Consider the following 27,614-nt stretch of genomic DNA (forward strand, 5'->3'; position numbering starts at 1 on the left):
ATACATCTCTCACTTGAGATTCGCAGACGATATCGTCATCGTGGCAGAAACGTTGCAGGACCTACAACAAATGCTGAACGAGCTGGCTGATTCTTCTATGCGTATCGGCCTACGGATGAACTTGGTTAAAACCAAGGTCATGTTCAATGAACATGTTCTACCGGAACCGACTACGATACACGGTACCGTCCTCGAAGTTGTTCAAAAATATGTCTACCTCGGGCAGACTCTGCGATTAGGTAGAAACAACCTTGAGGACGAGGTGAATAGAAGAATTCAGCTGGGTTGGGCAGCGTTTGGGAAGTTACGTCGAATCTTAACATCGTCGATCCCACAGTGCCTTAAGACGAAAGCCTTCAATCAGTGCGTCCTACCCGTCATGACATACGGTGCCAAAACGTGGACACTCACGACAAGGCTGGTCCACCAGCTTAAAGTCGCTCAGCGTGCTATGGAAAGGGCTATGCTCGGCGTTTCTTTGAGGGATCGCATCAGAAATGAGGTGATCCGTCAAAGAACCAAAGTCATCGACATAGCCCACCAGATTAGTAAGCTGAAGTGGCAGTGGGCTGGTCATTTTTGTCGTAGAACCGACAACCGTTGGGGAAAACGTGTTCTAGAGTGGAGACCGCGTCTCGGCAAACGTAGTGTAGGACGTCCTCAGGCACGGTGGAGTGACGATATACGCAAGGCGGCAGGCAGGAGCTGGATGCGAGTAGCCGGAGAAAGACCACAGTGGCGTGCACTGGGAGAGGCCTATGTCCAGCAGTGGACAAAAATAGGCTGATGATGATAATGATGATATATTATTTAGTATAGATTAAAAATCAGATCGATATGCATTATTGTAAAGCGACTCGATCGATAACACATTCAATTATATCTTGAAATTAAAGAAAGAATTATGTATGTAAAAAAATATTTTTTTTATATTATTTTCATAACTACTATTTTTGAAATAGTTTACATAATTTTATTTTGTACGTGAAACGCATGGTTCATATTTTACGCGAAATTGCTAACATCAATCTTGATTTTAATATCATTTAGAGCGTTGTGGCATACATCAGCTTGCACCAATTTAGGAAATCGTAAGCTTTCAGTTTTTTAGCCATACATTCTGGAACATTTTCATCAGCTTCCGTAATGCTCATTCATTTGTTTTACGATACAATTATCAAGTCGTGGCATCGAGATTAATCTAATTTGATAAGTGAGTTTCTAGAATGGTTTTTGTCATCCCTTGTTATCACGGTCATTTTTTAATTATTTTAATATTTTTAATGGATGTAGAAGAGTTAACATAAGCCCGTGTTACATCCTGAATTATGTATATTATCAACGAACGAGGCTCTGGCGATCTAAATCTTATACTAAATAATTTGTTGGATGAACTCTCTCAAACTTTTCCTCGAGATATTTTGTTTTTACAGATAGCTGTTCCTTTAATGTATTATTGTTGGTAGAAGCAAGTTATTGTCACGTCTGCGATTGCCTCGTATTTAAAATTTTGGTATAAAGGAAAAAAAAATCTTACTACTTTTCTCCTGTGGTTTCCACGTATGTGGGTCGCTATGTCGAAAGTTTCAGGAATAACAGAATAATCTATGTTCTACCCTTTTTTCTAGCAGTGGAGACCTTCTGAAAGATACCCTTTGTGGGGAACCAAGCTACGAGGGAACCAAGCTTCTTACTTACAAAAACCGTAATGGCCAACCTTGGCATGAATAACATCAGCACACCCATATAAGGTATACGCAGCCCAACTCATGCAGTTTTCCGTTCAAGGCTTCGGAGCTCTCAGGAGGAAACTTCCTCCTCTCCCTTGAAGAGATCTCACATGGAAAAGCAGTTGCTTTTCCATGTGAGATCTTTTTATTTCGTCCCAGGTGTCGCGAGGCTCCTAACATACGCGACCACGTCCTATTTTTCAAGCACTGGGCGTAGGGGCCAAACGTATAGTTCTTCTTTAGGTCTGGCATGCTTCATACCTAAAATTCGGGTCACTTCTCAAATCGTGAAGCTACTTTTGCATTTATAATATAAGTGTAGATTACTATACCCTTTAATAGAACTGGCTCTAATGATCAGATATAAAACGAAATTTCTGTTCTTACTAAAATAAACTTACAAAGTCAATTTATATGTAACACTTTAAAACCAACCAAGCAAGACCTTATTTAAATACGAAATTTCAGCCAAATTGTTAGAACCGTTTCCGAGATACACGATTTAACTTTGTGCATAAGAATTGCTCATTTAATATTATAAGATTTATCAAAATGTCAAGCACCTTTGGTTAGAAGTTCTCATATGATGAGTATTAGTACTTTAAAATGAAGTCATTTGTCATAGTTAGTCTGAAGTGTTCTTTATGAAATTTTTTAGCGAAATTAATTTTGTTCTGAAGAAAAATTCGAATAAAATGTTTTCTTTTCAACGCAGAATATATATTTTATATCTGATTAAAAGTTTTAATGGATGATACTTTCTTCAAAATTTAGATTATAATGAAAATCTTGGATTTATATTTATATAAAGACTGATGATAAGGTTATTATTCCACTAACATGTGTGAGAGTTAGAGAGAAAAAGGTCATTGTGTATGTCATTTCTTTTTGAAGGCGTATTTTTGTATTCTGTCAAATTTTTGATGGTATGGGGAAAAAGGAGGATAGGAGAGCCGAGATGTCCCAGTGATTAGAACGCGTGCATATTAACCAATGATAGCGGGTTCAAACCCAGGCAAGCGTGACTGAATATTCATGTGCTCGATTTGTGTTTATTCATCCAATTCTCGGCGGTGAAGGAAAACATCGTAAGGAAACCTGCGTGTGTCTAATTTCATCAAAATTCCTTCACACGTTTATTCCACCAACCCGCATTGGAACATCATTAGCCCAGCGGTGGGTAATTTATAAGTTTTTAATGTAAAAATATATGTCAATGGTGGCCAACACTGCTTATATTGGCGCTGTTAGCAATATTGACCATTCCACACATTGACCATACCCAAATCTTGGGGAGATATTTTGTCCCTTTTACCTCTCGATACACTGGCCCACTGACCCTTTCAGCCAAACACACAACAATAAATATTGCTGAGTACGTGATACCTTCCCAAACGGACTTACAACTAAAACCCTTACCCTATAGTCATTGTATTCATCAACAATTATATTTTAGTGAACACTGTTAACAACAGTACATACATTTATAATCTGATTAAATCTTTTAATCAAATCAAATTCAAAAATCGTTCTATCAAAATAGAAACACAAATTTTAAAATTTGAAAAATCTTCAAAGTTACGTTTAGCTTTCAATGGAATCTTCCAGTCGGGTCACGTTCCAGTTTCGTATAAAAGAGCGACACACGAAGTGATCGGGTTTTTATTTATCACAGCGTCGAATACAAAAGCCTTATCGAGAGTATTGTAGTGTCATATGTTGCCTTTATTTGGTGCTATTTAGATGCTACGATTATACGACAAAATTGACAAGACATTTTATCGTATGACTAATTATTATATTCTTCGTGTAAACTAAATTTCATGTTATAATATATTTCCATACTAATAGAACTTTTTAAACCCCAAAAAGAACGAACATAAAATCTCACAGGTCGTTTAAAAATATTTAAATTTATAGCTGACCTGGCTGACGTTAGTACGCCCCAGGAATACTTATGCAGGTGATATTAATTTATGACCAAAAATCTTATTTTTGTCTTATATGTCAAGTAGTTTATAATATAAGTACATATTACACATTTAATTGTACAGTACCAGCACCTATTCTAATTAAAGAAAGAAACTTTTTAGTTCATCTCGTAGGCGGACAAAAACGAGTCATCTGATAGTGGTCACGAGCCCTCATGGAAGACAACATTACTAAATTTTGCTGTTTGGTACATTATCGAATGAGTGGATATTTATCCAAATGGGCTTACATAAAGCCCTGCTACCAAATGAATGCATTTGCTTATTGTAAATACGTTTAGCAAAATTATCTTGGTATTCCTTCACATCAATCGTAATTGGTCATAAAATTACTTATGATTATACATTGAATGATTCTCTTAACCAGCCCGTGTTCCAATCTATTTAATGTTGGGGATATATTTTCCATCAGTTCAGCTATCTATAATTCGTCATATGATCGTTCACATACATTGCTCTTACATACTCCAACTATATTTTCTTGGTCGTGCTCTTCCTTTCCTTACCTCCACGCACATGCCGTTACCAAATACATTAAAATATCAAAGATCAAATCTTATTAAAAGTATTGGTTTACGTAATATCGTATCGACTGCGATATTTTGATCGTTACTTGTAAAATTTTTGATGCGAAAAAGAATTTAATATGTTTGTTGTTTCAACATACGATATAAGTTCCTCTTGATCGCTTTGACGAAAACACATATGAAACGTAAAAGTATATATATTGATAATAATTGATTAAAAAAAACGTTTTATATCTTTTTTTATAGCACAACAATAACAACAATAAGAGCCTGTAAATTACCCACTGCTGGGCTAAGGCCTCCTCTCCCTTTGAGGAGAAGTTTTGGAACATATTCCATGTGGCATACACATGTGGCAGAATTTCTATGTATTTAGACACATGCAGGTTTCCTCTCGATGTTTTCCTTCACTGCCAAGCACGCGATTAATTATAAGCACATGATTATTTAGTGATGCTAGCCTCGGCTTGAACCCGCAATCGTCGGTTAAAATACACGCGTTCTAGCCACTGGGCCATCTCGACTTTATAGCGCAATCGTACGAATATCGTTAAAAGGGTATGTTTCTTAATTTTCACTTTTCGAACATTTTCAAGTTATTCTTCTCCCTTGGCGATGTGAGACCGTTTTTATTTCGGTAAGGGTCTTTTAGACCTGAAACATTTTAGATTAAGTAGGGACCCTTGTAGCGAGAATTTTTAATTTTAACCCTCGAGGGAGTTTGTTTCGTTATTTCTTGTAATTACTAAAATTTCATCCCGAATACCTTAATTTAATCGTAATTTATCTAAAGGAGTTCACGTAAAATAATGATTAAGTGAGTTTAATCCTTCGCGTCTTATCAATGATTGGTGCTATAATTAAGGGGAAATGCGCACGTCTAAGAAAAGCCTGGAAGCCTGATCATCAAAAGTAATGTGTTTTTTTAAGGTATCAGATTGTTCTTTGCGGTTTCTAGAGATTATTTCTCTTTTCGTATTCGCATAATTTTTGGCTCTGTAAGAAACACCTATTTACTATTCCTTACATCGTCAATACACCACCAACCTAGAGAACTAAGATGTTATGTCTCTTATGCCTGTAGTTACACTGGCTTACTCATCCTTAATACCGAAATAAAACAATATTGAGTACTACTGTTTGGAGATAGGATATCTGATTAGTAAGTGGTACTTACCCAGACGGGCTAACACGAAGCCCTACCACCGAGTAATTTATTATATTTTTAATTTATCTTTCTAATGAGACAAATATTAATGTATTGGTTGATTTTTGACAACTACTAGAAAAATATGAAAAAGATAAAATAACGCCTGTAAGTAGCCCACTGGTGGGCTAAAGCTTATCAGGATAAGCTTAAAGCTTATTCCATTACGCTGCTCCAAAGCAGATTATTGGATACGTATCTGGTAGATTTAGTTGATCTCTGGTAGTGGGGCTTTCTAACAGCCAGTTAGGGTAGGTTCCATCCATTCATCACATTATTTACCACCAAACGATACTTAGGATTATATTAGTATTGGAACATATCCTGCGAGAGAAATTACTGCCCTAGAGATAATATTTTTTGATTAATTGCACATAGTCAATGTAAAGTCACTAATATCGTTGGGCAGTGGTCGCCGCTTACCATCAAGTAACCCCTTGGTATTTGTTTGTTTACACTTAAAAAATATATAACTTTTTTTCCGAAATCCTTTCGTAAGAAAGCAATTTAATTTTATTTCATTTCATTTCACTGTAAGGATGTCATTGTAAATGTTGTATGTTCGTGACAGACTTTATTCAAAAGAGGGGAATAAAAGTAGAAACCATTTGTTCTAAGTCGAGGAGCGACAAATGGAAACCGAGGCCATAGATTTACCAGTTCATTGTCTATCACTTGACAAATTACCTGAATTACGAAACGTATTTTAGGTAACGTCTGTGGTTATAAGTTAAGGATGTCACTGTAAAACATTATATCAACGTGGCTTTTCTTATTTGTACTCTGTTTAATTTCCTATACTCATCATTATAGGATGAAATCAACAAATTAGTTATTAAAGTACCTATTCACATACAAGCACTTTTAAATTGTCATGTTATTATGTCGAATGAAATATAAATAGATCAAAAAGTAGATTATACCTAGAAGCACCCAAAAAAACCCAATTACTCTTTTTCACCATTTTATTATTTATATATTTATTTCTTCTAGAAGACACTTTATAGTCTGCGCTTTTTTATCTTTAATTTAATATTTTATTAACTAATATACTTTATTGCTTAGCTTGAAATTATTGGAAAGGTTAACTTGAAAATAGAAGTTTAAAGTTATTATATTACTACTAGGCGCAGACAAGAGTTTCATCCATTCATTGTTGACATACCCAAAAGTCGAATTAAACGGTTTGACAGCTCGTTTTTGGTAAGAGTCGCTATGATTTGCAACCTGCCTGCTTCTATTGTTCCTGATAAGTTGAACTCCGGAGCCTTTAAGAGTAGAGTGAACAGGTTTCTTTTAGATGGGCGTGTCCACCTTTGTCTTCATCCACACTTTCCATCAGGTGAGATGGAAGACAAATGCCTATTCCATATAAATATGTAAAGAAAAGAAAATTACTAGCAGTGTTTGATAATAGCCTAATTTTTTGATAGGCTATGTGGAAAATATTTTTTATACTTAATGTATTACTAGCAGCCTGTGAACGCGTCACTAGTGAAGGCAATAAGGCGAGGTGTTTAGAAGTAATGTTAACGTTTTAAAAGTAGGTAAAGCATTTTGCACTACCAAAGGTGAAATATTTCAACAGCGATTGAGACAAAAAAACAATTTCTAACAAAATATAATATAATTTGATGTATTGATGGATCGAACACGTTGCACGTTTTGTGTCCAACAATATTATAACGAAACATTATATTTTAAAAGACATAGATGGAGTCTATCAGCAGTTGTGTCGCTTTGTTATTTCGCAACGGAACACTAAAAACGTGCCCTGACTCCTCCTTAATTGGACAGCGAGGGGGGGTCTCCATTACGTAACTCAGATGTGGCGGTGGGCTCAAGAATTTGTCGTCACTCGCAATTTAGATACAGTATTGAGCTCGGGAATTAAATAATAAATAAGGATGAATTTGTATCGAATTGTCTTTATTAAAATATATTAAGACATATCTGAGACGTCGATTCATCCTTTGATTTAATCCAGCATGCTGCTGGAGGAACTGGATGTGAGTAGCTGAAGAAAGATCTCAGTGTCGTGCATTTGAAGAGGCCTTTATCCAGCAGTGGACAAATATGGGATGATGATGAAATGAAGTATTTATATTCATGATATTCGTAAATATGAAATTTAAAAAAAGACATTTTATAAAAGTAATAAAAAATTCTGACATCTTACTATTAGTTGTTATTTAAATAGTAATAGTAAAAAATCATCACTCACATCTGGAATAAAGTAAATAATTCAACTATAAATCTTTCAGTATCAAAAGATTCGAGTATCATAAAGCTTATATACGAAACGTTAATAATAGCTTTACAAATATTTTATACTAAACTCGGATAATACAACGTGCTTGTATTAAACTCAAATTATGAAAGGGCTATGACAGTCACCCTTAAATCAATTAAGAGATGTTTGTTAGTTTATTAAGTAAAAGGGTCTGAGTTACGTTCGACCTCGTATACATTAAAACTTGGTATTTGTCTCGACTGTTTGTAATATTATGAGAGAATTATTGCCAGGAACCGTTGTCAAGTAATAATTTTGCTCAATAATAACGAAATATATCTTACGAAAGTTTATCAGACAGTTCTTAAATGTAATTAATTAAAATATATTTAACTAGGTGCTACCTGTGGCTTTGCGTGCGTATAATATGAAAGTGTAAATAGATGAAAGTGTAAGTAGATCAACAGCCTAAAATATAAGTTTTATGCCAATTCTAAAAATGACAATAATTTCATACGACCTTTCATCCCCCTTTTCAACCCTTTACAAAACTTTTTTCCAATTAAAAAGTAGCCTATGTCCTTTATCAGGCTCTAGACTATTTGGGTGTGAAAGCGAGGCAGACAGATAAATAGATACAGATAGAGTTACTTTCGCATTTATAATGTTTGTATGGATGTCATCTATGTGATACCTATAGATTTTTATATAAAATACAATATAAAAAATGTTATCTTTTTAATAAAAAATACCTCGGCATTTTAAGGCTAATGGATAGTATGGATTTTGAATGTTAAGGCGCATTGGTGGTAAGGCACGGGAACCTTAAACAGTGATTGCGGGTTCGTAATCCGTCCAAATTGATATTAGATCATAATTGCTCGGTCACATATGATAAGGAATTATAATTGTATAGTCGCAAGGAAGGGCGTCGGTATTTTTATCAACATTACATTACATACATATATAATTGTATTTAACTAATATGATTGTATTTTTTGAATGTTGAAAAAGAGTAACTATTGATGTTCTTGCCGGTTCTTCTCGGTAAAATCTACTTTCCGGACCGTGAAGCCTAGCCGCTTAATTGTTAAATGACGATTCAAAAGTGCTTGTAAAAGCACTTTTTGGTAAAGTGGGCTTAGGTAATCGTATTTCAATGCGCTCAAACTTCATATCTGATTTTATTATAAATTAAATCTATTTCATTTAATTAATTTATTATATTCAAAATAGGCGAGACTTATTTCTCGATTGCCAACCAAAAGCTACAACTGGTTTAGAAAGAAACATATCTGTAAAGAAAACCAGTGAAAAAAACTCAACGGTATTTTGTCAAACTTACAAAAAAAAAGTATATAAAAAAAGAAATAGCCAAGAGGCGATCGTTTCATTGCCAAGGTGTGTTATCAACCATGAAGTCGCTAATTGTCACTCACATTTCGCATAAAAGCGTTCTTTTTTCAAATTTGGCTTTTTGCACAATTTCCGAATCCTGAACCGTTTATATCCCACCAAAAATTACGACCTCTACGCAGTCGAGTACAAAGAACAAGAGTTAAAATGATTGAATAAAATTATTGCTTAGGTATTTTAAGATTTTCACATTTTAAGAAGTTTGTCAGATAAAAAAAAATATAAAATAAAAATATTGGACAAAATCACATACATTACTCTGATCCCAATGTAAGTAGCTAAAGCACTTGTGTTATGGAAAATCAGAAGTAGCGAAGGTATCATAAACACCCAGACCCAAGACAACATAGAAAACTAATGAATTTTCTACATTGACTGGGCCGGGAATGGAAGCCGGGACCTCGGAATGGCGTAAACACCACTCGACCACGGAGGTCGTCAATATAGATATAAAAAAAATACTTACATAACTTTAACTCAACTCTTTAAAAAATATATTTATTAAAAGAACTTTTTTCGGAATCAATTTTATTTGCTCACTAAAATAACAGAGAATACAAACATAAAAAGTTATAGTATGTGCTCAATCGAGCTGTTTCAGAGGTCCCATATGCTGGTCAATTGGCCGCGAAGCCTTGTCAGCGATAGCTTTAAACCTTAGTTATTTTCTGAGATGACCCAGTAGTTAGAACGCGTGCATTTTAGCCGATGATTGCGGGTTCAAACCCAGGCAAGCACCACTATATATGTGTACTTAATTTGCATTTTTATAATTCATCTCGTACTCGGTGGTGAAGGAAAACATCGTGAGGAAACCTGCATGTGTCTAATTTCATCGAAATTCTGCCACATGTGCATTCCACCAACTCGCATTGGAACAGCGTGGTTGAATATGTTCTAAACTGGGATAAGGCCTCCTCTTCTATTAACGAGAGGTCCTTAATAGAAGTTTACTTTTACTTTAGTTATTTTTCAATTTGATACTATATTTTCTTGCGTTCTAATTATTCAAATGTTTCTTTGTTTACTATAACTTTTCACATATCACCTATAATCTCTTTTTTTCTCATATATTCGACGCATGAGACGATATTTCATTATGTTTTCAAGAGTGATTGTGTGAAGTGATTAGGGATATATTATTATAAACACGCCCCAGCTTCGCACGGATGCAGTACTGATACTAAATATACAACAGAATTTGTTTATTTACATCACATTAGAAACTTCTAAAATTATCAGTGTTTCTTTATTTTATTGTACATGTATTATACAATATAATAAAGAAATACTATATACAAAAAAACGCATTAAAAGCCGTTGCGTAGTTTTAAAGATTTAAGCATACAATTTAGGGACTGAGAAAGCGACTTTGTTTTCAACATTGAACATATTTGTTAAAGTATTATCGTATTGTTTTTTGATAGATATACTGTAGGGTTTTATTGGCTGACACCGGTTCCAAATATAACAATAACTATAACTACGTTCTATGATCGTAAATCGACTTTTAAGTAGTCTAATATTTTTCATTTCATTTTACTTAGGAGGACTCTAAAAATATGTTGAATAGGCAATTATTTTTATTACTTTTTAGTGTATATTCATTTGTTTTAAGATAATGTTTTGTTTGAAGTTGGTTTTTCTTTTTGTAATTTTTTTTATTTTATAATACAAATTCAGGATAATACAAATTCAGGAGATGAGAATTAAACCCGTATCCTTCGTTGACACGTTTTACTAACTGAGCTGCCTGGTTTTAAAAAAAAAAAAACATTTGTAAATAAATTTCAAATCTTGTAAACCTTATATAAATCACTTGATGGACATAAAAGCTTTAAAGGCCTTTTTTATTCATCCGAGTATTCTCCGCTATGCAAGAGTTAAGTAGACTCTCAAAAGCGGTCGGATTATGTGACAGTGGTGAAATGCGGAAGTAGTGCTTAAGCTTACTTAGTACTCGGATAATATAGCACTCTTATAGTTGTAGGCTGTGTGCTTATTTGTACGGACGTGAAAAGGCGGCAAATTAAGCGAGCAAATTCTCCAACGTAACAACTTTAATAATTAATTATACGAAAAATAGTTTACACTCAATAGTCAGACACAAATGCACAGAAGGATAGTTCACACAGCAAAATAGTCCATAGAAGCTTAAGAAATAGAAGTAGTGAAAGCGGAAAGTTTAGCGAGCACAATTACACAAAATACTTAGATATAGCAATGAGGCGAATGCGCGATAAATAAGCTAGAATGAGCGGCGCGATAGCGGGCGACACGGGCTTCGCGTGGAGAACTCGAGTACCGACTGGGCGGGCCGCGGCGTAGCGGCGCGCGCGCATTGTTCTTCAACTTCTGACGCGGTGCATAAAAAAAACAAAGGCCCGAGGCAGTGACCCGCGCGTCTACAATGCACGGGTGTGATGGCGAATAAATATCAGTAAAATATTATATCAAGTACATATATAGTAAATAAGAATAGATGCGTCGTAAATAGGTGAATATGTAAAAATTAATATAATAAATAAATAATAATAAATCTAATATAATATAGTAGGCCACATCACTCCCCCCCAGAGACCGTTACTACGGGCGATAAAAATCAGGAAACCTGACATTACGGCCCGAGCGCGTTCTTCTGGCGTCATCCTGAGTAGAGGAATTATATCCTATAGGAACAGGATGAGGAAGGGAATTATGGTGAGGGTGTGGAGTGGGAGTATAGTTGGTGACGGGAGATGGGTTAAAAAGTATATAGGCCGGCTTGAGGCGGTCTATGGAAACTGCCACGTTTCTCCCTTTGACTTGTATCTTAAAGGTCTTATCACCTCGTTCTATTACTTCGTAAGGGCCAGTATAAGGTGGCTGTAAAGCGCCACGTAATGTGTCGTCCCTTAAGAATACATGACTTGTTGAAGCCAGGTCCTTGTAGACAAAAATCTTGTCTTTACTGTGACGTGCAGTTGGGGCTGGTTGGAGTTTAGCCGCGAACTGGCGTAAGCGAGACATGAAATCCGATATGTCAGTGGATTGATTAGCAGTTGTCTGGAAGAATTCGCCAGGCAAGCGTAGTGGCTCGCCATACACCAATTCAGCGGAAGATGACTGAAGGTCATCTTTGAATGCGCTTCTAATACCTAATAGCACCAAAGGTAAGGTTTCAACCCAATTGCTATCCGCGTGACACATTATTGCCGCTTTTAACTGCCGGTGGAAGCGTTCCACGAGTCCGTTACAGGCTGGGTGGTACGCGGTTGTCCTGCGATGTTTGAATCTGAAGTTTAGCCGATGCGTTAGCGCCCGGGTGGCTGAGACTATGAAGACTTTCGAAAAGTTGCCTCCTCAAGGCTTTTGTTACGAAAGGTCTAGGGGACGGGGTGCTGACGTCACAATAAAGTTCTGAACGAGAGTTAGGAAGCTTCAACTTTTTCAGACGGAGAGAGGATTCATCACCCAGAAGCTGAGTCAACTCCATATCGCCAGCTTGAGAAGCTGCCAGCACGTCCAAGTCAACTGGCATCTGCAGTTCGTCGACACGTGACAGTGGATCGGCAACGACGTTGCCTTTAGACGTAGACTTTCCCGGGAATATGCCTGATGTCAGTCGTGAACTGCGAGATATAATCGAGGTGGCGGTACTGCCTGGGCGAACAGTTAACTTTCCTTTCACTGAAAGCATAACTGAGAGGTTTGTGGTCAGTAAACACCACAAAATGTCTAGCCTCGAGCATATGGCGAAAGTATTTTATACTCTCGTATATAGCCAAAAGCTCGCGGTCGTACGGAGAGTACTTCTGTTGGGAGGGACTCAATTTCCGCGAGAAGAATGCCAGTGGCTCCCAGCAGTTATTTTTACGCTGCTGCAATACTGCGCCCATTGCCAGGTCGGATGCATCTGTAACAAGAGCGAGATCGGCCTGACAATCTGGGTGAGCTAGTAATGCAGCATTTGCAAGGCTCTCTTTGCATTTGTTAAATGCTAGCAAAGCCTCGCCCGAGATATCTACCGGCTGCGAGGCCTTGATGCTACCAGCGAGTAATGCGTTTAACGGGGCTTGCATAGCGGCAGATTGAGGTAAAAATCGCCTGTAGAAATTGAGCATTCCTAAAAACCGTCTAAGCTGTCTGGCCGTCTTAGGTACAGAGAACTCAGTGATGGCCTGGACCTTTGATTCCAAAGGCTTGGTGCCAGTTGCAGATATTCGGTAACCCAAAAATGTGACCTGCGAGGCTCCGAAGACGCACTTAGACGTGTTGACGACGACACCGTATTCCTTCATACGGCTGAAGAGTTGATTAAGATGAGCTTCATGTTCAGCTTCGCTTTTAGAAAAGACGAGAAAGTCGTCCAAATAACAGAAGCAGAAATCAAGCCCTCTCGTCATCTCGTCAACAAATCTCTGGAATGTTTGGCCAGCGTTTCTAAGACCAAAAGTCATGAAAGGGAATTCATACAGGCCAAAGGGTGTGGTAATGGCGGTTTTATGGATGTCATCCTTAAAGACAGGAATCTGATTGTAGGCTTTCATTAGATCAATCGTAGAAAAGACGTTACAACCAGAAATGGAATGAGCGAAGTCGTGAATGTGCCTAATTGGATAACGGTCTGGTATAGTCCGTGAGTTGAGCATGCGATAATCACCACATGGCCGCCAGCCATTATCTTTCTTAGGTGCGAGGTGTAAAGGAGAGGACCAGGGGCTTTCAGAAGGACGCGCAGTGCCGTTGCTCAGCATAAGCTCGAATTCGTGGCGAGCAATTTTCAATTTATCCGGTGCCAGTCTGCGGGGGGTACATGAGATAGGAGGGCCAGGTGTGGTCCTTATATAGTGTACCGTGTTGTGCTTTGGAGACGCTGGAGTACCTGCGGGACGTGTAATTTCGGGGTACTTACTCAGAATAGCGTGATAGCGCGTGTCGCCCGTTAACACTTTTACAGAACAAATATTAGAATTCGCAAGAGAAGCATTTGAAGACAGTGTTGTTGTATTGTCTAGTAGGCGTTGATTCCGGCAATCTACAATTAAATTATAAAAACTAAGGAAGTCAACGCCTATTATTGGCTTAGTAACGTTGGCAACAATGAATCGCCAAGGAAAGTTACGTCTTAAACCAAGATTTAAATTAAATTCGATAAAACCATACGTGTCGATGGTTGACCCGTTGGCTGCGGTGAGCTGGAAGTCCGCCTTGGCTCGACGTTCCCGAAGCGCAGATCGAGGGTAGACACAAAGATCACTGCCAGTGTCCACTAAGAACTGGGTATTCGTGCTGCGGTCGGTGATGTATAGGCGACCCTTAGAAGTTGGACAATCGTTCGTCGCCACTACCGACTGTCCGTGGAGTTTTCCGACTTCTTAAAGGTGCAAGGTTTTAGGCAGCGTTGAGCCCTCGATCCAAATTTGCTGTGGTACCAGCATACAGGATACTTCCTGTAGCTTGAATTGGATCGGCTCCGTTGTCGCGATGTTGAACGTCGGCGGTCACGTGGTCTGTAACGGTCGGTGGTACAGCAAGCTGCACGAGTGTGCTCCTCCAGCTTGAGAGTGAGTTTTTGCACCATCTCCTTGAGTTCCGCGATCTCGTCTGCCTGGTGTATCGCATGTGCTCTACTGGAAGACGTGGAGGCGACGTTGCACGGTGATGTAAGTTCCTGGATACGGTCTGCTAGGTCTGCCAGCTGTTCCAGAGAGTGTTTGGGCTGTGAAGCTAGCACGGTCTGGATATTATGTGGTAGACGATTGCTCCATATCGACTGAAGGAAGTCATCAGGCACGGAAGGTCCAGCTAGGTCTTGCAGGTGTCGAAGAAATTCCGATGGCTTCCTATCACCGAGTTCCTCGTGGGTGAGCAATTGTTTCACCTTCTTTTCGTGCGAGGCCGAAAGACGCTTGATCAACTCTAATTTAATTTTCTCGTAGCGATTATAAGCCGGAGGGTTAATAATAATATCCTTCACGGACTTGGCGTACTGCATATCGAGGTTATTTGTTACGCTATTGAATTTTATAGCATCGTCGATAATATTGTGAGTATCGAACTGACCTTCTATTAGGGCGAACCACAATTCGGGATCTTCGGGCGAGAACGGAGGTACTTTCAATTGCATCCTTCTCCTGGTAGATGATGATCCAGAACGTTCAGCGGACACGCGCGTCATTTTCTTTCTTTGTGTAACGTGGCCTCCATCTTGTGAACCGGCCGTTTTTGCAGAGTCACTACTATCACTCATTTTAAAAATTGTTCACTTTGCGGGGTCACCAGTTATAGTTGTAGGCTGTGTGCTTATTTGTACGGACGTGAAAAGGCGGCAAATTAAGCGAGCAAATTCTCCAACGTAACAACTTTAATAATTAATTATACGAAAAATAGTTTACACTCAATAGTCAGACACAAATGCACAGAAGGATAGTTCACACAGCAAAATAGTCCATAGAAGCTTAAGAAATAGAAGTAGTGAAAGCGGAAAGTTTAGCGAGCACAATTACACAAAATACTTAGATATAGCAATGAGGCGAATGCGCGATAAATAAGCTAGAATGAGCGGCGCGATAGCGGGCGACACGGGCTTCGCGTGGAGAACTCGAGTACCGACTGGGCGGGCCGCGGCGTAGCGGCGCGCGCGCATTGTTCTTCAACTTCTGACGCGGTGCATAAAAAAAACAAAGGCCCGAGGCAGTGACCCGCGCGTCTACAATGCACGGGTGTGATGGCGAATAAATATCAGTAAAATATTATATCAAGTACATATATAGTAAATAAGAATAGATGCGTCGTAAATAGGTGAATATGTAAAAATTAATATAATAAATAAATAATAATAAATCTAATATAATATAGTAGGCCACACTCTCATAGGTTATTAGTATTTAAGGTAGAGATCAAAGTTAAGATTAATTTTGGCAATTCATTTGGTGTCATAAAATTAAAACATATATAATTGAATATTTTTAGTATTTCATTCGAACATGTTCTATTTTTAAATTTATCATTATGGAAGTGTGGACATCAACTCTTCCTTAGATTGCTTTATATAATTGAATATTTTTATTATTTCATTCGAACATGTTCTATTTTTAAATTTATCTTTATGGAAGTATGGAAAACAACTCTTCCTTAGGCTGCTTTATATAATTGAATATTTTTATTATTTCATTCGAACATGTTCTATTTTTAAATTTATCATTATGGAAGTATGGAAATCAACTTTTCCTTACGCTACTATATATAATTGAATATTTTTATTATTCATATTCCATTCGCCATGTTCTATTTTTAAATTTATTTTTTTTGAAATTTGGAAAGCTTTTTGAAAGTAGAGTACTCGACTCTATTGCAGATTGGTTCACCCGTGTAGCAGAATTCCATCAGAATCATGCTGGTTTTAGTACATTGGCCTTCAATGAATACTTCATAACTAATAAAGTATTTATTTTAGCAAAAAGGTAAAGGTAAGCCGTCAAAACCTGTTCGAAATTGATATTATTTTTTGCTAGTCAACACGTATTGTTCAATAAAATAAAATAAATGTTCTCTAATATGACGCATTAAATTATATAACCTCTATATTGTAGCTATCGAATTCGAACATACGGGTTTGACAACGCCAGTAGTTATAGTAAATAATTCCGTACAGGGTTTTCTTGTAAGCGTATTAACCCAGTATCAACAGGGTTACATTGGACTTTATCAATATCGTACAACCCTCGGGAAATCAGAGTCGCGAAAAGTTTAATCAAACGAAAATAGGTGAAAAGGTAAACGTTCAAACTGAAGATGATGGAATATATATTTTTAATAAATCTACGGAATCTCTTGGTATGACATCGTTTTCCGTCTGTATGGTTTATAATGGGATTTTCATTAGTTAACAGAGCGGTTTTAGAGGAAGATTTGTCTAGTGCAATACATGCATATTATAGCAGAGTAAAACCGATAATTTAAATTTTCATAAACAGGATTTTTTTTTTGTTTATAATTGTGCTTTAATCTAAAAGTTAAATATAGATCAGTGTTATGTCCATATGAAGTCAGGACGAACACCTAGTATGCTATCAAATCATTGGTATGAAATACGTTAGTATAGAAGGCATATTATTGCATGCAATTTTATATATAGATGATAAAAAAGCGTGGCGCTAATACTTGTTGATTTTTGGGAATTATATACAAAGTCAGAGAGCCGAGATGGCCCAGTGGTTAGACCGCGAGCATCTTAACCGATGATTTCGAGTTCAAATCCAGCCAAGCACCACTATATATTTGTGCTTAATATGTGTTTATACTTCATCTCGTGCTCGGCGGTGAAGGAAAACATCGTGAGGAAACCTGCATGTGACTAATTTAATTTAAATTCTGCCACATGTGCATTCCACCAACAAGTTCCAAGCCCTCTCCTTAATGGGAGAGGAGGGCACTAGCCCAGCAGTGGAAATTTTATAGGCTGTTACTTTACTTTTTTCTTTACTATACAAAGTTATGTAATTATAACATGACGTTGTAATTTAGAATAGAGTAACTACTGAAACAAATAAATCTTGAACCACCAAACGCGTGAATGCAAAAGGATAATTAAGGCGCGTTAAATTATCGCCGTTCATTAGTGTTGGATGATGCTCATGCGTATTTGATGTCTTACTGTGCGTAGTGATTAACTAAAGAGTTAAAACAGCAATAAAACAAATAATATTGTATGATTAAATTTGTTTAAAAGTCTAACATGTATTTTACTGTTGTTCGGCTTGCAGGTTGCGTCAGTGTAATAAGACTTTTTTTCAAACAAAACTGATGTTATGACGATGTATTCGTAAGTTATTAATGATTATGAGCCGAGTTGGCCCAGTTTTTAGAACGCGTGCATCTTAACTGATGATTGCGGTTACAAAGTCAGTTAAGCACCACTGAATTTCATGTGCTCAATTCATCTCCTGATGGGCTAGAAAATCTGTATTTCTAATGTCATGTCTCCACTAATCAGTATTGAAACAGCGCGTTGGTGTATACTCTAAGCCTTCTCCTTAAAGGAAGTAATAAAGAAAAAATAGCTAATTTCAAATATATTTCGATCAGGGGTCAGTTTCAACTTATACACGTTTGGGAAGTCTGTAGTAATTCAATTTACCCGGTATTCTAAATTTAACATACCTTCCATTCAAAATGTCGTCTTGTCAAACTCAAACAGATGTTATATTAAATTCAAGACTATTAAACTTAATCTTCTCTATATCTTATAAAGCTGTAACTTATGTCAATTCCACGCGCTAATGTTGCATCAGTTCCTGAGAATCGCATTACCTTAGAAACATCTATGCAAGCTCTATTGAAGAGTACGTCTGGACTTCGAAATTAATTGAAATTCACATAAATGGACTACTCGAGAAGCGTCCTCCATCAAAGGCAGCTCATGTCCAACCTTTATATGAGCAGAATTGAGAAGACGTACTTAAGGAGATACAGATACACAGTGCCATAAATAGCCTTTTCTGCGCCCTGTGCGAGCTTCTACAACTGCGCCCTATTTAAGGAGACCCTTTGTCTATTTTAATGTCTCCCTCGCTAAAACTTAAACGCAGGTTCACTACTGCAAATGCGTTGCCCGTTAACGATAAACACTAAACACAAATAAGCTCGTGCGCTGCCAAAAAAATGAGCGCGATGTATGTTTTAATGATACTAGCATGTAAGTACGTTTGCATTGGAATCGAGTAATAGGGGCTCAGCGGAATCTTAACAGGAGCAAAACGAAAAACAATAGGCCTGCCCAGTCTGTCTATTCTTGTGCCCCCGAGAGTCTACGCCCTGTGCCTGGGTACCAGTGGCACGGTCCTATTTAAGCCAATGCAGATACATCACTTCTCTTACTGTACGAAGATTATTTTCTTTAGGAATACGGAGTAAATGAACAAAAATGTAAAGCAGTATTTTCAGAACGAGGTTAATAGTCACTACTAGTAATAACACATACTACTTTTGTAGTGTGCGTGTCCTCACATCACCAACGCGCCACCAAACTTGAGAGCTAAGATGTTATGTCCCATGTGCCTTAAGTAATACTGGCTCACTTACCTTTCAAATCGAAACACAGCTATATTTAATGACGCTGTTTTAATTAATTAATTAACTTATTAAATTTTGTAAAAGGTTTATATTTCCCGGTAACTTCTTATGCGTATAACATTACCCAAAAACGTATGCAATCGAAAACTGGGGGTTACAGGTTTATTCTTATTTCTTTTGTTGCATTAATACTATGTGTATATGAAATGGACTTTACCGTAATTACAGCGTGATACCTTTTCTTAAGAAAATAATAAAATTTAAAATGTGCACTTAAAAAGCCATACTATTCTACGAAGATATTCATTATGACTTTTGCCTATTAATATTCCTAATCGGTGTCGTTATGACTGCACAGTGGCCTTCGTTCGAAGGGTTTCCCGTAATTCATTGTTAAACGACTTACCAGAGACAATGGTTTTCTTATCAGAACTGTTGGGAATACTTTAAATACTTTTATACCTTGTTTACTTTCCGAAACGGTAGCTTAATCTTCAATTCGAGACGATTCAAAATGTTTAAGAGCCTACTTGAACAAAGGCTGTTTTAATTTTGTTATTAGTATATTATTGTTTATTTATATAGACTATACCGAGATCGTCACGGTAGCATGCGTAAGCGATCCCGTGGCGTCCGCCGAAAGACGGAGAGGGTACCGCTGGTTTTTTAGTGGGTAAACCCGGTGTGCTTGGGCGCACTCGGCGTTCAGGGCTCCGGGGAGTCCCCCCCCACTTTCCATCACGTGGGGGAATCGCGCAATGCGTTTTTTCAGCGAGAAAAAAAGAAGTGTATACCGAGATAATATATTTATTAGATTATTTGGTACTAGTACCCGCGGCTTCGCTCGCCTTTTAGGGTGTTGGTTGTCATGTTTTGGGCAAAAAAGCAGCTTGAATGACCTTTCTTGGAGTTCAGTTTTGTTTCATACTAAAATTCATCAAATTCAGTTCAGTGGTTTTGTCGTAAAAGAGTGACAGATAGACAGACAGAATTACTTGCACATTTATAATACTAATAATATGGAATTATAGGTAATGAATTTTGTATATAGTTAATCTCGTGCCGAAGAATCATATTATGATAATGCGAATGATACTTAATATTGTTTTTGTACCGATATACAAAACCACTAGAACTTCAGCTATGTAAGCGTTTTATGGTCACCAAAACCATGTAACACTTTCCTAGAACATTCTCCAACCTCTAATAACAACGGATAAAGGTTTTAGAAGCTGTAATCTGATATTAATTACATAATAAATAATGTTTATAGCGCTTTAGCGGAAAGTTGTACAATAACATTTGTAGTTTCAAACGCTTTTAATGTTTTATAAATAAACTTTACGTGGTAGGTGGACTTGTATTAGGGGTTAAAAGGCTGACCCATTATTATAGGCACAGGAGATATAGCATCTTTAGTTTTCAAGATTAATGGAGCATTGACGTAGTCAATAATTATAAATATACCTGAACCTGGTAAATTATATACTTAAACCTTCATTATAAATTCGTCTGTCCATTTGTGAAAACCGCATGAAAATCCGCTCAGTAGTTTTGGAGTTTTACGGACAGACAGATGCGGCTGGGGGACTATACTTTATAATATGTAATGATTATTGTATAATTATACACCGATGCTGATTTATATCATATACAATTTAAAAAAATGTATCGAAACTCGAACTTTAAAATGCCAAAATATATATGAGTAAAATAAAAAAAAGCACGAGCAACTAACGCCGTTATATATACATACATGTTACAGCGTGAATATCTATGCTTAGTAAACTCAAAACTATAATCTTTACTAGGTGGTAGGGCTTTGTGCAAGCCCGCCTGGGTACGTACCACCCACTCATCAAATATTCTACCGCTAAACAACAGTATGCTGTATTATTGTGTTCCCGTTTGAAGGGTGAGTGAGCCAGTAACTACAGGCACAAGGGACATAGCATCTTAGTTCCCAAGGTTGGTGGCGCATTAACGATGTAAGGAATAGTTAATATTTCTTACGGCGTCATTGTCCATGGGTGATGGTGACCACTTACCATCAGTACCACCATATGCTCGTTCGCGAACCTATACCATAAAAAAAGTCTACGGTGGACCATGTCCCATCCACCATAGATTCACCACCACATTTAAATTAAAATAAAAAAGGAAATAGTGTTTGATCAAGTGTATTCGTATGCAACCTTGTCTATTCTGTATTGATTAGGGCAATGGTCAATAACGATTATAAGAGTTTATTAATTAGGAACACTTGTTCTCAAGACATTTATCAAGGCTGTTATCATAACAGCTTCAATAGTTTGGGTTCCCACAGGTAATTTCTTGGTAAACACCCATTAAATTGAGACCATTAAGGTAAGTTCGCTGTAATTAATAATGTAATGTATTTGCTTAGTTGGTAATATTTTGTCCGTATAATATGCTTAATTCATAAAAAAATATTTATAGATAAAAGTGAGTTCCCTGGTTCTTGTTATAAGCAAAAGCCTACGCCAACACGAACCAGTGTGCTCTTCCATTACTTACTTCTTAAATCTAAATTATGCATATGAGAACTCAATCAAATTATACATAAAGAAATAAAAACGATGAAGGATAAGGAGAATGAATGTGTGTGTGTGTGTGTGTGTGTGTGTTTGTGTGTGTGTGTGTGTGTGTGTGTATGTGTAAATGTGTGTGTGTTAGTTGTATGTTTGATGTTTGTGTGGGTGCATATGTTTTCGTACAAATTGTACAAGACGTGCATACTCACCCATGGCTTTAGGACCTCTTCAGTTTTTTTGGTAGTCTAACAAGGAAACCATTTGAGAACAATCACTTTTAATTCTTTAAGTGATAGAGAGTAGAAGTTTAGTATTTTATTAGCCTGATTATAAAATATTAAACTTCTACTCTAGTAAATTGATACACTTAAGATCCCCCCTCTTACAGAATTAGAATCTCAGGTCATCAATAACTGTTCCAAGCGTGAATTCGTGAAGTGATTGATGCCTAGCTTTTTAAAATACAGTCTCTTGAATATTGAGTCCGAAATGGATTAATGAACATAGCATGGATTGATAGCTGTGTCAAATGACAAAAGATTATGTGAATAACAACTCCTTAGATTAAACTTTTTGGAGATATATTTAAAAAAAAAAAATGTTTTAAATTTTATTAAAAACTAGCAACCCTCGGCTTTGCACGGATGCAATACTGATACTAAACATACTGCAGAATGTCTTAAGACCTCGGGGGACCGAGGGAGGAGGTTCGTCGCTTTTATGCTGGTGTCGTGCGATCGATGGCTCTCTACGGTGCATCCGTTTGGTCACATCGACTGACCTGCGCCCGCCGCTGCAAGACTAAGATCCTGAGTCTGCAGCGAAGAGTTGCCATCCGCATGGTGCGGGGATGTCGCACAATATGCTTCGAGGCGGCGACTCTTTTAGCGTGCTTCCCGCTGGACATCCATTCATAGTTTTTTAATCGTTAGACAGTACAAATCGCTTTTTCACGAGACATGGTGTAAGTTTTAAATCCATAATATCATCAAATATTAATATAAATTACATATTGTACAGGACCAAAATGATTTATGTCAAATGCACATATAATGTACTTAATTGGATAAGAATTAATGATGGACTTTCTTAGATCACGCCACTAAACAACTCATAGTACGATGTCTTCAATTTGTAATATAATGTTTTTCAAGGACCATTAATAAATGCTTGAATTATAGAATAGAATAGAATTCACAGAACACGATTTTGCAATGACAGGATGTTATACACGATATTTTATATTGTAAGGAGTTTTAATGCATCGCTATTTACCACGCGGTGAAAACTAACTCAGAAGTAACATTTGCTTGTCATGGGTGGGGTGGTACAGACCGTGATGACAAGGAGTGTTGGTCATAACCTAGTCCACGAAAGCCATTTTGATTTAACTGGACATAGCAACAATGACAGCCTGTAAATTTCTCGCTGCTAGGCTAAGGTTTGGAACATATTCCACAATGCTGTTCCAATGCGGGTTGGTGGAATACACATGTGGCAATTTGTATGAAATTAAATACATGCAGGTTTCATCATGATTTTTTCCATCACCGCCGAGCATTATACCCGCAATCATCGGTTAAGATGCACGCGTTCTAACCACTGGGCCCATTTTACTGTATATTATTTTATTATAAAAGTTTGCAGTATTCGTGTGGGATATTCTTTAATAAATAATAAATATGAGACAACATCACATATATTACTCAGATCCCAATGTAAGTAAAGCACTTGTGTTATGGAAAATCAGAAGTAACGACGGTACCACAAACACCCAGACCCAAGACAACATAGAAAACTAATGATAATCTATATTGAATCGGCCGGGACCCGGGACCTCGGAGTGACGTACCCATGAAAACCGGTGTACACACCACTCGACCACGGAGGTCGTCATTTGTTTATAACCTCGCTTCCGGTTACTAAATACAAAATATGTAATTATAAGATTTATCAAAATGGCGTATCAGTAAGTGGGTTGTCAAGATTTCATAAATTACATACGGAGTAAATACTTACAGAGCCACCATTCTGTAACAAGAAACTCGAATCTCACCCCAGAACTCAAGTGTGAAATGTCAGAATATTATATATTATATTGGCTATTACAATTATAAAAAATATTCTACCGCCAAACAACGGTAGTCTCAGTATTGTTGTGTTCCGGTTTGAAGGATGAGCGACACAGTGTAACTATAGACACAAAGACCATAACACTTTAGTTTCTAAAATGGCGCATTGGCGATGTAAGGATTGATTGATATTTCTTACAGTTCTATTGTCTATGGGCGGTGGTGACCACTTACCTTCAGGTGGCCTAAATGCTCTACCAGACTATACTATAAAAAAGACACGTCTTAAAAATTGGTAAATCACTGTAAGTCACTTGTCAAAATTTCACGACTGAGTTACGAAGTGAGTTCTTAAAGAATCGCACCGCTGTTCTGACGCGTCATTCAGTTTACCGGCTTATCCTCGAGACTGGATAATTAATTTGGCTATCAAGTTGATTATCCAAAGTTCGCTTTTATAAATAAGTCCCCGTTCAATTTATTTTATTATTGTTACATATTATGAAACAAAGTCGCTTACCGCTCTTTGTCGATATGCATGCTTGGATCTTTAAAATTACGTTACGGATTTTGATGCAGTTTTCTGAATAGATAGATTGATTGAAGACTAAGGTTTGTATGTACAATACATGCACAAAGTAGTAGAGAAGTGCTGATAATTTTAAAAAGTTTTAAAGTAATGTAAATAGAAACATTTTTTGTGCTTAAATTGCAAATAATATAGTTCAGTAATGTACACCTCAAAAAAGATCTAAAATAAATCTGATGATTGATAGTATATGTTTATCTCTAAGGGATAACCCACAATAACTATTTCTATGTTTGTTAGTTTCCATCCATCCATCAGTCCATTTCCGTCCACTGCTGGACATAGGCCTCTTCCATTGCACGCCACTGAGATCGTTCTTGGGCCACTCGCATCCAGCTCCTGCCAGCCGTCTTGCGTAAGTCGTCACACCACCGTGCCCGAGGACGTCCTACACTACGTTTGCCAAGACGCGGTCTCCACTCTAATAAGGGATGTAAGGGGGCGCAAACTACATCTTAGCGCCACAAGCCAACCTCACCTGCCCGTGGTGCATCCTGCCGACTAGCAAACGAGGCTCTGGCGACCGAAATGATGGCGGTATAACCATAAAAATAAAAATTGTTAGTTTATTAAATATATAATTATAATATTTGAGAAAAATTTTGATTGAGACAAAACCCTTGAACAGTTCGACTGAGGAGTTTACAAGGAGAAAATTCAGGAAGACGAATCGCAGGCTTTCAAGTAGACGTGTTTAAGTGCGCTTCTCAATAATTCACTAGTAGTAATCACAACTAAACATTAGATCAAGAATTCACAGCCAAATCAGGAAGATCATACATCACATGTCACCACAAGTAACAAAGAAGAAGTTATTTCGTTCCAAGTAAGAAATTACATAACTATATTATTAACGTATTTCATTCAAAACAATAAAAGAATTGACAAGTGAAGTTCGCACAATTATTGCAATAAATAACAGGCTTGCCAACAGAAGAAAGTTGACGCAGTGTTGCCACTGCAGTGATCTGAAAAGCTACCAAACATTTGTGTTGCCAACAAAAAAAAACAATAAAAAAAAAAAACAAGAATATAAATGTTAAAAACGTTTACATAAATATTTTTTTTTCTCTACATTAAAAATAAATCATAAATAAATAATTGTAATAAAAAAAATCTTCATATTTCTTTTAAATCAAAAATTAGATGCAAATAAAAAATATAAATTAATAGCCACAGTGATCCCAAAATGAACCCAAAAACAAAATCATGCGCCGGATGCTTGAAAAGAATAACTAATGGGAATCATTTGTCTTGCTATCTTTGTAGTGATACGTATGACTTGGACTGCGCAAATATTAATTCTCAACTATTTACTACAATGAGTAAAGACAGAAAAGACAAATGGACGTGTCCTAAATGTCACAATAAAAAAAAGAAAAGTGACAATACGAATACTCCGATTATTCCTAAGTTAGGACAGAAACGAAATCGCCGTGATTTCTCTTCTTCCCCAGATGAAACGGAATCCAACACTGTTGACCAGGTTACTCAGCGTAAAAAGTTACAGACATCTGTCTCCACTGATTCTTCTCCAAGTCATATTGACGAGTCGTTGTTGTCTATACTATACGTTTGGAAATACAATCTTCAATAGACGGATCACTGAAAACTATAATTGAATCAGCTCTTAAAAAAGAATTTGAAGCCATAAAAATTGAATTAAATACTTTAAAAGATCTTAAAACAGGAATAGAGTTCTTGAGTGATGAATACGACCGCATGAAAACCGAACTTAAAACATCAGAAGAGAAGGTCAAACTCTTAACAAACAGCAACAATTCGCTTCTAATCAAGGTAGGAGAACTTTCACAGAGACTTAACTTGATCGAACAGCATGCAAGAGAGACGAATATTGAAATTAATGGTATACCCGAGGGCAAAACTGAGAATTTAAATAATATCGCAAAGCAATTGTGCAGCGTCATCTCGATTCCCAGTCAGGTCGTTGAAGCAGCTTCTTGTACGCGCGTAAGAAAGATGAATGATACTACCAGCAGACCTCGTGCTATCATAGTAAAACTCTTGTCTGTCAAGTCTAGGGATGAAGTTCTAGCAGCAGTTAGCAAATTTAATAAAAAGAATCCAAACGAAAAATTAAATACAACGCACTTGGGTTTTACCGGAACTAAAACACCAGTCTGTGTATCGGAACATTTATCGCCGCACTACAAAGCTTTACACGCTCGAACAAGACAAGTATCCCGGGAAAAATCTTATGAGTCTGTTTGATATACTAATTACATATCAGATATACAAATATTTTAATTTTTTTATTTAAAAATTTTTAATATTTTGTCCAAACAAACTCATTTTTTTTGTCCGTAAAAACGAACATTCGCCAGCGAAACAGATAAAGTCTTATGAGACGTTAGACAAACTATAAGATTCTATATCATCCTGAATATAACACCTTCCCAATGGCTGATTTTAGAATATATTATCAGAATTTCAGAGGTCTTAAAACAAAAACTAAAGAAATAAGATTGGCTTTATTAACAACAGATTTTGATATGATTGTGGGCACCGAAACATGGTTAGACGATAGTGTCTGCGATAGTGAATTATTCAATTCCAACTATAACGTCTATCGCAGGGATCGAAACTCACAATGCTGGCAGATAAAATTGGCGGCGGAGTTGTCATAGCTGTTTCCACAAGATTTCACTCCAAGAGAATCCAACGGTTTGAAAGTCCTTTTGAAGATCTATGGGTTTCCGTTAAACTAGAAGAAAACAATGTTGGTGAGACTTTATTTGGTGCTATCTACATCCCTCCACCAGTCACTGTTACAGTATTAGATGGTCTTCTAGAAAACTGCAATAAAGTGTTTCTCTCAAATTTTAAGAACGTTGTACTGCTAGGTGACTTCAATCTTAGTTTCATAGATTGGGTCTACGATGAGAGCATGTATCCCGGCTTGAGCCCTACGAACTATGATTGTAACTTGGGATACCTCTTAGTGGACTTTATGTCACTAAATGATCTCAAACAAATAAATCATATTAAAAATTATAACGACCGCGTTCTTGATATAATTCTCTCTAATTTTGATGGTATTTCTATTCTAAGGAGCAAAACTCCAATAAGTAAAATCGATTTGCATCATCCCCCTATAGACATAGATATTAAAATAAATAAAATGAAATATATAAGAAATAATATACAAGTTCGATATAATTTTAAAAAAGCAGACTATTCTCTGTTACAGTCTTGTTTAAGTAAAATTGACTGGCAT

The 27,614-nt window shown here is 36.8% G+C and overlaps 1 protein-coding gene across 1 annotated transcript; it reads right to left on the reverse strand.

Annotated features, from left to right (window-relative positions):
* Nucleotides 1-11,690: 11,690 nt before the first annotated feature.
* LOC124534193 lies at nucleotides 11,691-12,293 on the reverse strand. Its single transcript, XM_047109903.1, has one exon. The coding sequence runs from the start codon at nucleotides 12,291-12,293 to the stop codon at nucleotides 11,691-11,693; it is 603 nt and encodes a 200-aa protein (XP_046965859.1).
* Between the last annotated feature and the right edge of the window lie 15,321 nt (nucleotides 12,294-27,614).

The sequence above is a fragment of the Vanessa cardui genome, chromosome 12 (genome assembly GCF_905220365.1).
Source record: "Vanessa cardui chromosome 12, ilVanCard2.1, whole genome shotgun sequence".
NCBI lineage: Eukaryota > Metazoa > Arthropoda > Insecta > Lepidoptera > Nymphalidae > Vanessa > Vanessa cardui.